We start from the raw sequence: 12,092 nt of genomic DNA, 5'->3' as shown, positions 1-12,092 counted from the left end.
GATTGTCATAAATCCCGTCGCCTGTCACTTTATTTCTCTGCTCCACTCCCACTCAGACCTCACCGTCCGCAGCCTCTTGCATTGTTCCACTGAAGCTCAGCGTAAGCTCGAGGAACAGCACCTCATCTTTCGATTAGGCACTTTACAGCCTTCTGGACTCAACATAGAGTTCAATAATTTCAGATCATAACCTCGGCCTCTATCATATATATATTTTTTATCCACACTTTTTGCTTGTGCCTTCTGTTCTTCTCTCCCACGTGGCAGCTGTCTTTCATTCTGCCAGCGCAATTTACACTTCATCTAGAGCCATCCTTTGTTTCTTAACCTGTCCCATTACCATCTCCTCTCGCCTTGAATATCTCTTAATGTCTCTTAATCTCTCCTGCCTTCTATCCTATCACCGACCTTCCCTTTTGTTCTTTCATCCCCTCCCCCCTTTCCCAGCCCCTACACTTGCTTAAAAATCTGTTCCATTTCCTGCTTTTTTCCAGTTCTGACGAAAGGTCATCGACCTGAAACGTTAACTCTGTTTCTCTCTTCACAGATGCTGCCTGACCTGCTGAGTATCTCCAGCATTTTCTGTTTTTATTTCAGATTTCCAGCATCCGCAGTATTTTCTTTTTGTCATAAAAACCCATCTGGTTTACTAATGTCCTTTAGGGAAGGAAATCTGCTGTCCTTGCTCGGTCTGGCCGTTATGTGACTCCAGACCCAGCGCAATGAGGTTGATTCTCAACTGCCCTCTGAAATGGCCTAGCAAGTCACTCAGGTGTATTCAAGATGGCGGCTCACCACCACCTTCTCAAGGGCAATTAGGGATGGGCAATAAATGCTGGCCTTGATGGCGATGCCCATGAATGAATAAATCCTGAGCAGTCAGAAGCCTTTAATCTCAGTGTGTGTTTACACACCTGAAGTGCAATTCATTGGAAAGGCCAGCAGATCACATGTCTTGAGGCATAGAACCATCGAATGATACAGCACAGAAGGAGGCCATTCGGCCCATCGTGCCTGTGCTGGCTCTTTGAAAGAGCTCTCCAATTAGTCCCACTCCCCTGCTCTATCCGCATAGCCCTGCAAATGTTCTTCCCTTCAAGCATTTATCCAATTCCCTTTTGAAATTTATTATTGAATCTGCTCCAAACGAGCCCCCTTTCAGATCACAACAACTCGCTGCGTAAAAAAAAAATCTCCTCATCTTGCCTCTGGTTATATTCCAGTGGGAGAGAGAAACCTGACCTTGCCTGGGTCACATTCTATACCAGCTGATCACAGCAGTCACTGGGGAATCAGAGGGCCCAGACCATCATTCCTTCTAGGCTGGAGGAAGAGGGAAAGAAAGTGGGGGGAAGATTTGAAGAAAGCTCGATTTTAAAAAAGAATCCTCACTCTACTTTTTGGTTTTGATTATGCCTCTGTGAAGCACTTCGGGATGTTTTCCATATAAATGCGAGTTGCTGGTGCTATTTCATGTTTGTGTGGCAGTAAGAAACATGTAGAGGTTAAGTGCAATAGCGGCTGTCTCTGAATTAACGCTACTCTCTGTTTCTGTGTCTGGCAGAGAATGCGTCTCAGAGTGAACTACGAGATCTCTTGTCTGAGTTCAACCTGCTGAAACAAGTGAGCCACCCCCATATTATCAAACTGTATGGAGCCTGCAGTCAGGATGGTAAGAGAACATTGGGCACAGGGTGCTATTAGTGACGAATACATTTACGCCATCATATTTAATAATTAATGAAGGCGTTAACCCATTTACTTTAAAGGCCGGGGCAGGATTAGACGTAGAGAAGATGTTTCCGCTTGCGGGAGACCAGAATTAGGGGCAATAAATGTAAGACAGTCACTAATAAATCCAATAAAGAATTCAGGAGAAATTTCTTTACCCAGAGAGTGGTGAGAATGTGGAACTCGCTACCACAGGGAGTGGTTGAGGCGAATAGCAGAGATTCATTTAAGGGGAAGCTAGATAAACATATGAGGGAAAAAGAAATAGAAGGATATGCTGATAGGGTGAGATGAAGTAAGGCGGGAGGAGGCTCGTGTGGAGCATAAACACCGGCACGGACCTGTTGGGCCGAATAGCCTGTTTCTGTGCTGTAAATACTTTGTAATACTTTGATTATCTGTAGTGTATGTACTTTGCAGAAGGAGCTATATTCTGCAGCCCCTGTATACTGCAGTACCAGTAGTGACCACCCCTGTATATAAGCCTGTGTAGTAACTTTTGCATAGTTAGTTCCAGGTTGTCTCCACTCAGTAAAGACCTGTTATAACCAACTCCTGCAGTCCGTGTCTCAATTACACACGGACATAATACTGGCGACGAGCAGATCCGAACTTACCTACAGTCTGCACCACCTCATGGGGATCCATCCCTGAAGCGAAGTTGTCAGAGGTCGAGGCCAGAAGGAAGAAAGAAAAAAAAATCAAACGGACAGAAGAAACGGGCGTCGACCGTGGGCATCCGCCTCTGATTCATCGGAGTTGAAGATTTACAGGAGAGGCTGTCGAGAGCGGGGCTTGGTTATCCTGTCGATGGTGTTTCAGCTAATCGGGCTGGTGGCAGGTAGTACACTGATCCTTCCTGGGCTGCGGCGGTCTAGAGCTCGATCGGGTGGCTTTTCAACGGGGCCGAGCAGCGTTGTCGGGAAGAGGAGAGAGAGAGAGGGTGGAGCACACAGGGCACGGCCAGTGCTACGAAGCCGGGCAGCGTACAGACCCGAGAAGAGGGAGGCAAGTGTCCCGCAGGGTTGCTCCGACGACGGGGAAATAATAAAAATTAGAAGCGCAGAAAGCCGCGAGGAGCTGCAGTTTGCTACGGGAACCGCGGAGAGCAGCGTTAGCAGCAGCGCGGGGGGAAGTGCGCGAAGACCATAGGGCGCCGCCATCAAGGCATAAAACACCAGCAACAGCGCTAGCAACAGCGGAGAAGGCAAAGCGCGGGAGGCGCCATTTTGTTAAATCGGGGAAGAAGGCAAAGCGCGGGAGGCGCCACCTTAGATTTCCAAGATGCCGAAGACTGGCAATATCACTGCCTTCGATAATGCAATAGAAGACTGGACCCGTATGTGGAAAGAGTCGAGGTATATTGCAAGGCAAACGAAGTAGCCGATGAGAAAAAGGCATCGGTACTACTAAACTTAATGGGCGCAAGAACGTACGGCCTATTGCGGAACCTGATTACTCCAGCCAAACCGAAGGCGAAGAGTTTTAACGAAATTGTTGATATCCTACAGGAACACCTAAATCCTACACCGCTGCTGATAGCAGAAAGATTTAAATTCCACAGGAGAAATCAGCATAAAGATGAGAGCAATGTTGATTACCTTACGGAACTACGCAAGCTATCAAAGCACTGCCAGTTCGGAGCAGGACTGGCAGATACCCTACGGGACAAATTTGTCTGTGGACTCCTGAGTGAAGGAACCCAGAAGAGGTTACTCTCAGAGAAAGAGCTGACGCTAGATAAGGCTTTCAGCGTGGCAGTATCGTACGAAGCAGCAGCAAAAGCCACAGGAATACGGCACCCACGAAATGACACGGGGATTTGAAAAATGTTATCGCTGCGGCAGAACAATCCATGACCAGAAGGACTGTTGGTCCAAGGACAAAATATGCAGGCAATGCGGAAAGATGGGACACATTGCACGAGTTTGCAGGTCTGGGAAGAAGACTAACGACAACAAAAAGGCTACTAAGGAACAGTACAGGAAAGTACAAAAGATGACGGACAGTAGTTCCGAAGACCAGATGAGCGATAGTGAATCCGGGAACAAGAGACTAAGCTGTCTCAAACTTCACAATGTAATCGCAAAAGAGGATCACCGAACCATTTGGGTCACCCTCACGATAGTAGGGTCCCAAGTCAAAATGGAATTGGATACAGGATCAGCTCTGACCGTCATGAATCGACGAGACTACGAGCGGCTATTCTCACACATACCCTTGAAAGAGACATCAATTGTCTTGAAGACGTATACGGGGCAAAAAGTATACCCCAGAGGAAAAATAAGGGTGCCTGTCGAATACATCGGCAAGGAAATACAGAAATTGTATCTGTACATACTGCAAGATGGTGGACCACCGTTATTGGGACGTGAATGGATCAGAAAGATAAGTTTAGACTGGCACTCCATTCAGGCACTGACGGTGGCTGGTAAAAAGGATGACGATGTCACTCCTGGACGATTGTCAACAATCTTAGCTAACGCCAAAGAGGTATTTCAACAAGAACTGGGAACTCTTAAAGGCGTAACCGCCTCGATAAAAATAGAAGAGAATGCAATTCCCAAGTTTTTCAAAGCAAGACCGGTACCATATGCAATTCACCCAGCCGTCGAGGCAGAGCTGGAGAATCTGGAGAATGCAGGCGTGTTATCTAAGGTAGACTGGAGCGAGTGGGCGACACCCATCATTCCTGTCATGAAGAAAACGTTAAACAATAAGTCTGAGGAGCCAAGGAAGGTTCGCATCTGTGGGGACTTCAAGGTGACGGTGAACCCAGTCCTTCACACAGTACAATATCCTCTTCCGAGGATAGAAGATATTTTCGCCTCACTATCTGGAGGGAAGCATTTTACAAAAATTGACCTAGCACAAGCATATTTGCAGATGGAGGTTGAAGAATCCTCTAGGAAGTATCTGACGATAAACACTCACAAAGGTCTTTACCAGTATAATCGACTGGTATTCAGAGTAGCATCAGCTCCGGCGATATGGCAAAGAGCGATGGAACAAGTCCTGCAAGGGATTCCGGGGACTCAGTGTTACTTGGACGACATCCTAGTGACAGGTGAAGATGACAGTGAACACCTTGCCAACCTAGAGCAGGTGCTCACTAGACTAAGAGAACATGGGCTACGAGCCAATCGCCCTAAGTGCGAGTTTTTTAAGAAACAGATATCGTATTGTGGCCACGTGATTGATGAAGAGGGGTTACATAAGTCCCCTGACAAAATTGAAGCGGTAGTTAAGGCTCCAGCGCCTGAAAATGTGTCGCAACTGAGGTCATTCCTCGGATTGGTGAATTACTACCGTAAGTTTTTGCCGAATTTGTCCACAATTTTGCACCCACTGAATGCCCTACTACAAACTGGAGTAGCATGGAAATGGAGCGATGAATGTAAGTGGGCCTTTCAGAAGAGTAAGGACCTCATCACTTCAAGAGAAGTATTGGCTCTCTACAACCCATCACTAGCGATAAGACTGGCGTGTGATGCATCTCCCTATGGCATTGGAGCGGTACTGTCACATAAATTCCTTGATGGTTCAGTGAGGCCAATAGCTTTTGCGTCACGCTCGTTAACTTCAGCCGAGCGTAACTACGCCCAGATTGACAGAGAGGCCCTCAGCCTGGTGTGGGGGGTGAAGAAGTTCAATCACTACCTGCACGGTCAGAAATTTACTCTACTAACTGATCATCAACCTCTTGTCTCCATTTTCAACCCTCAGAAGGGCGTACCGATTGATGCGCTATCAATTACTGAGAAAGACTGGAAGTTAAGAGAGTAACAAACAGGCTTTTATTAGCTAAAGAATGAAGGCATGCCTCTAGTGGTCGACCGGTCCTGAATGCCTGGGGAACTGCAGAGCAGCCGCCTTTATACCAGGGCATATGGGTGGAGCCAGGGGCGGAGCCAGTTGAGGCATGCACAGACAGGTACAACAATGGGCAAGAGTGAACAACAGTGAAGTGAACAACAGTGGAGTGAACAACAGTGAACAACAGTGGTTTACCACATTCACCCCTTGCTTAAAAAATGAGTCCGACGGGGTGAAGTGTATTAAAAGTTCGTATAATTAAGTCTTTCTGGGGGTCTTGTATGCCGTCGTGATCGTCGTGGCGACGGCTGAGGTGGTGCAGCTTCCGACGCCGAGTCCCGCGTGGGCCGGAGCACTGGCGTGTCGTCCTCATGGGTGTTGAGTTGGTTGGTGATCAATGACGGGTCACGGGGCCACGGCGTGCCGTCTACAGGGGTTAGGTATGGGTCCGTTGCCGCCGGTGCATTGTGGGTAGCGGTGAAGGGCAATGGTAGTGGGTAGTGGGTGATGTTGGTTTCAGGGGCCCCCGAGGGTGCGAGGTCTCGTATGGAGACTGTGTCCTCCCGCCCGTCCGGGTACGCAACGTAGGCATACTGAGGGTTGGCGTGGAGGAGGTTGACCCTCTCAACCAGGGGGGCTGTTTTATGGGTCCTCACATGCTTCCGAAGTAGGACGGGCCCTGGAGACATCAGCCATGGTGGTAGTGAGGTCCCCGATGTGGACTTCCTAGGGAAGACGAACATTTTTTCGTGAGGGGTGGCGTTAGTGGCAGTACAGAGCAGTGACTGAATGGAGTGGAGCGCATCGGGGAGGACATCCTGCCAGCGGGAGGTTGGAAGGCCCTTAGATTTTAAGGCTAGCAGGGCGGCCTTCCAAACTGTCGCGTTCTCTCTTTCTACCTGTCCGTTCCCCCGGGGGTTGTAGCTGGTGGTCCTGCTCGTGGCAATACCTCTCACGAGCAGGTACTGGCGGAGTTCGTCGCTCAGAAACGATGAGCCCCGGTCGCTATGGATATAGCTGGGGAAACCGAGCAAGGCGAAGAGGTCGTTCAGGCATTTAATGACCGTAGCACTGGTCATGTCTGGGCAGGGAATGGCAAATGGAAAACGGGAGTACTCGTCGATGATAGTGAGGAAGTACGCGTTGCGGTCAGAGGAGGGGAGGGGCCCTTTAAAATCGACGCTCAGGCACTCAAAGGGGCGAGTGGCTTTTATCAGGTGTGCTCTGTCTGGCCTATAAAAGTGCGGTTTGCACTCGGCACAGACTTGGCAGTTCCTGGTCATGGTCCTGACCTCCTCGATGGAGTAAGGCAGGTTGCGGGCCTTGATGAAATGGAAGAACCTGGTGACCCCCGGGTGGCAGAGGTCATTGTGGAGGGCCCGCAGTCTATCAATCTGTGCGTTGGCACATGTACCTCACGATAGAGCATCCGGGGGCTCATTGAGTTTCCCGGGCCGGTACAAGATATCGTAATTGTAGGTGGAAAGTTCAATTCTCCACCTCAAAATCTTGTCGTTTTTGATTTTGCCCCTCTGCTTGTTATTAAATATAAAAGCAACTGAACGCTGGTCAGTGAGTAGGGTGAATCGTTTTCCGGCCAGGTAATGCCTCCAATGTCGCACAGCTTCCACAATGGCCTGGGCCTCCTTTTCGACAGAGGAGTGTCTGATTTCGGAGCCTTGGAGGGTTCGTGAAAAGAAGGCCACGGGCCATCCCGCCTGGTTAAGGGTAGCGGCCAGGGCAAAGTCGGACGCATCGCTCTCCACCTGGAAAGGGATGGACTCGTCCACCGCGTGCATGGTGGCTTTAGCAATGTCCTCTTTGATACGGTGGAAGGCTAAGCGGGCCTCTGCCGCCAGGGGAAAAGAGGTGGACTTGATAAGTGGACGGGCTTTGTCCGCATAATTAGGGACCCACTGGGCGTAGTAGGAGAAAAACCCCAGGCATCTCTTCAGGGCCTTGAGGCAGTGGGGCAGGGGAAGGTCCATAAGGGGACGCATCCAGTCGGGGTCGGGGCCGATGACTCCGTGTTCCACAACACAGCCAAGGATAGCGAGGCGGGTTGTGCGGAATATGCACTTCTCCTTGTTATACGTAAGGTTTAGGAGTTGGGCAGTGCGGAGGAATTTGTCGAGGTTGGCGTCATGGTCCTGCAGGTCATGGCCGCAGATGGTCACATTGTCCAGGTAGGGAAAAGTGGCCTGCAACACATTCTGGTCGACCATCTCCCTTTGGAAAACGGAGACCCCGTTGGTGACGCCGAAGGGAACCCGAAGGAAGTGGTAGAGGCGGCCGTTTGCCTCGAAGGCAGTATACTGGCGGTCCTCATAGCGGATAGGGAGTTAGTGATATGCTGACTTAAGGTCAATGGTGGAGAATATGCGGTATTGTGCGATCTGATTGACCATATCAGATATGCGGGGGAGGGGGTATGCATCCAGTTGGGTATATCGATTAATTGTTTGGCTGTAGTCAATGACCAGGCGCTGCTTCTCGCCGGTCTTGACGACCACAACCTGGGCTCGCCAGGGGCTGGTGCTAGCTTCAATAATCCCCTCCTTCAGGAGCCGCTCCACCTCAGATTTAATAAAAACTCTGTCACCAGCGCTGTATCGCCTGCTTTTGGTGGCGATGGGCTTACAGTCATGGGCGAGGTTAGCGAACAACGGGGGGGGGGTGACTTTAAGCGTGGAGAGGCTGCAAAAGGTGTGCGGCGGGCAATTTGAAAACTGCTGGTTGCAGACTGTGAGTGGGCGAAGGGGTCCACCGTACGCCATCGTGACACTCTTAAGGTGGCACTGAAAATCCAACCCCAGTAGAACGGCAGCGCAGAGATGGGGCAGGACAAGCAGTTTAAAGTTTCTGTACTCTGTGCCCCTCACCGAAAGGGTCACCACGCAGTAGCCGCCGACGTCCGCTGAATGGGACTTGGAGGCCATAGAGACCCGGTGGCGCGCTGGCAGGACCGGGAGAGAGTAACGCCGCACCGTGTTGGGGTGGATAAAGCTCTCCGTGCTCCCGCAGTCGAAAAGGCAGGTCGTGGCGCAGCCGTTTACCTTAATGTCCATCATGGACCTGGCTAGTTGGTGAGGTCTAGCTTGGTCCAGTGTAACGGAGGCCAGCGTAGGGTCAGGCGTGTCGCTGCAGTCATCAGGTGAGGCGGTGGGTGAGTCGGGGGCCCGTTGCAAAAATGGCGGCCGGAACGGATCACCCATGGTCAAAGGCGTCCAAGATGGCGTCCAAGATGGCGGCGCCCATGAGCCACACGCGGCTGGAGGCGTACAAGATGGCGTCCAAGATGGCGGCGTCCAAGATGGCGGCCCGCTCGGCCCACACGCGGCACTGCTGGAGTTTGGGGTAGGTTTAGCCTTGCAGACGCTGGCGTAGTGCCCTTTCTTCCCACAACCAGAGCAAGTAGCGTTTTTCTCCGGGCAGCGCGCTCTGGGGTGTTTGGCTTGGCCACAGAAGTAACACTTCGGGCCCCAGGACATCGCTGCAGAAGTTGGGCCGTTGGCGGGATGTGACGGGGGTGGCGCGGCGCAGGGTGGCAGTCCTACTGTGTCCCAGGATGGCAGCGCCCGCGCTATCCACGATGCGGCCGCGCGGTCAGGGGAGTAGGCGTCCATATTCCGGTGGGCCACGTCTAGCGAGAGTGCGAGGGCCGTGGCCTTCTTCAGGTCGAGTTTGCCCTGCTCCAACAGTCTCTGCCGGGTGTAGTTGGACCTGAGGCCCGCGACGAAGGTGTCCCGGACAAGCTCCTCCGTGTACACCGCGGCCGACACCTCTTTACATTTGCAGGCCTGGCCGAGCACCTTCAGCGCCTGTAGGTATACCTCCATCGATTCCCCGGGTTGCTGTTTGCGGGACCCCAGGAGGTGTCTGGCGTAAACCTCATTTACCGGGCGTGCGTACTGTTCTTTAAGGAGGTCGAGAGCACCCTTGCAGGTAGTCGCATCTTGGATGAGCGAATAAGCTTGGTGGTTCACCTTGGAGGTCAGAATTTTTAGTTTGTCGCCATCGTTTTGAACAGTTTCGACGGTGGCTTCTAGGGAAATTTCGAAGCATCGCAGCCAGTGTGCGAACTTGGTAGATGAATTCGCCTCTTGAGGGTCTAGTTCCAGGCGTGCTGGTTTGAGGATTTGCTCCATCGAAAAAAAAGTTTAGCTAATAAAATTGATGCGCTATCAATTACTGAGAAAGACTGGAAGTTAAGAGAGTAACAAACAGGCTTTTATTAGCTAAAGAACGAAGGCATGCCTCTAGTGGTCGACCGGTCCTGAATGCCTGGGGAACTGCAGAGCAGCCGCCTTTATACCAGGGCATATGGGTGGAGCCAGGGGCGGAGCCAGCTGAGGCATGCACAGACAGGTACAACAATGGGCAAGAGTGAACAACAGTGAAGTGAACAACAGTGAACAACAGTGGAGTGAACAACAGTGAACAACAGTGGTTTACGACACCGATAATGACAGCACAACGGCTACAGAGGTGGTCCCTTTTCCTAGGGGCACACCAATATGACATCGAGTACAAAGGAACTAAACAGTTTGGGAATGCTGATGGATTGTCGCGCCTACCGTTGCCGACGGTGGAAGAAGCACCTCCAGTGGATCCAGTGGAGATATTCCACTCGACCATAGTCGAATGTCTCCCTGTGACGAATGCAAACATAGAAAAGGAAACACGAAATGACCCGACACTCTCCTGGGTCTATGATTTAACGGTGAAGGGATGGCCAGCACATGGCGAACCACTGTTGCCAGCATTCTCGCCGAGAAGAGAACAGCTGTCAGTGTGCAGAGGAACCTTGATGTGTGGATCCAGAGTAGTAATTCCACCCAAATTGAAGGATAGAGTGCTCAATGAGCTTCATGAGGGTCATCTGGGAGGGGTAAAAATGAAGAACTTAGCCAGAGCGTTTGTGTGGTGGCCGGGAATCGATAGAGAAATCGAAGAGATGACCAAGAGCTGTACAGGATGCCAGAAGGTCCAAAACGCCCCACCACAAGCCCCTCTACATCCATGGGAGTGGCCCTCATCTCCATGGCAAAGGGTGCACATTGATTTTGCTGGTCCATTTATGGACTCGATGTTTTTAATTGCGGTGGATGCACATTCAAAGTGGCCAGAGGTAATAAAAATGTCTTCAACCACCACAGAAAAAACTATCACAGTCTTACGAACCATATTCGCCAGGAATGGGCTGCCTGAACAGATTTGCTCCGACAATGGACCACAGTTTGTGTCTGAAGAGTTCCGGAGGTTCTTAAAGCACAATGGTGTTAAGCATTACACATCCGCCCCATATCATCCAGCCACCAATGGATTGGCTGAGAGGTTCGTTTAAACATTCAAGAAGGCTATCAAGGCAATGTGTAATGAAGACATACCCCTACAACACAAGGTGGACAACTTCTTGTTTGCCTACCGGAATGCGACACATGCGGTTACCAACCAAACTCCAGCCATGATGTTCTTCAATCGAAGACTACGATGCCGCTTAGATTTGGTTAAGCCAAATATCAGAAGAGATGTGGAGAACAGGCAGTTTCAGAATATGAATGAACGGCCGACCAGGAGTTTTAAGATAAGTCAACCAGTTTTGGCCCGGGACTACCGCACAGAGAAATGGCAGCCAGGAACAATCTGTACACGACAAGGACCTCTAATGTATACCGTGGACATTGGAGAGAGCATTGTAAGACGCCATGCTGACCAGATTCTAGAGTCACTGGAAAACGTCAATTCCACACCACGATCCGATACACCTGGTGATGAAACTGAAGTACCAATTGCATCTACCTCAGAATCGGTGACATTGGAAGCAGACGAACCAAACAACGATGTTGATCCCGAATCAACTTTGCCAGAAGAACCTGATACCCCAAAGAGGCGTTATCCAGACAGAATCAGGAAGCCTCCTCAAAGACTGAACTTATAATTGCTTAACTTCAACTAATGTATCTAGCAACTGTAATTGTAAATATGTTATTTAATTATTAATCGAATGTTATGTACTGTTTAGCTAAAAGGGGAGGAATTGTAGTGTATGTACTTTGCAGAAGGAACTATATTCTGCAGCCCCTGTATACTGCAGTACCAGTAGTGACCACCCCTGTATATAAGCCTGTGTAGTAACTTTTGCATAGTAGTTCCAGGTTGTCTCCACTCAGTAAAGACCTGTTATAACCAACTCCTGCAGTCCATGTCTCAATTACACACGGACATAATATTATCCACTAGAGAGAGTCCAACTCGCTGGCATCACTCTGGTGTACCGGGGCAGGAACCCTTCAGAAGCCTCCCTGCTGCCACTCCTGGGATTTTCAGCTAGAAGTGATGGGGCAATATAATAAGTGTACCCAAGTATGGGCGGGCTTATTCTAACGCTATGCAAATGACAGGAAATACATTCAGAGTAACGCTGTGCAATAGTCTTCTCTCTAAGTGCCAGCTATGTCCTGAGGAAGAGCAGTCACCTAGCCACTCCTGTAGGGTTGACTGATGGCTGCAGTAGCAGTGGCCCAGCAACAAGAGGTCTGCCC

The 12,092-nt window shown here is 50.3% G+C and overlaps 1 protein-coding gene across 2 annotated transcripts in view; it reads left to right on the top strand.

Moving 5' to 3' along the window:
• ret (ret proto-oncogene receptor tyrosine kinase) overlaps positions 1 to 12,092 on the top strand; it is a 147,893-nt gene that overhangs the window by 117,677 nt on the left and 18,124 nt on the right. For both annotated transcript variants that reach the window (XM_085970620.1, XM_085970619.1), the window contains exon 13: positions 1,565 to 1,672. In XM_085970620.1, the coding sequence (XP_085826746.1) occupies positions 1,565 to 1,672 (108 nt within the window). The remainder of the gene's footprint in view (positions 1 to 1,564; positions 1,673 to 12,092) is intronic.

Source organism: Somniosus microcephalus, chromosome 29 (genome assembly GCF_052327205.1).
Source record: "Somniosus microcephalus isolate GS21.2 chromosome 29, FLI_Smic_1.0, whole genome shotgun sequence".
Taxonomy (NCBI): domain Eukaryota; kingdom Metazoa; phylum Chordata; class Chondrichthyes; order Squaliformes; family Somniosidae; genus Somniosus; species Somniosus microcephalus.
Note: the sequence above shows the minus strand (reverse complement) of the source record. Positions and strands in the feature narration are given on the sequence as shown.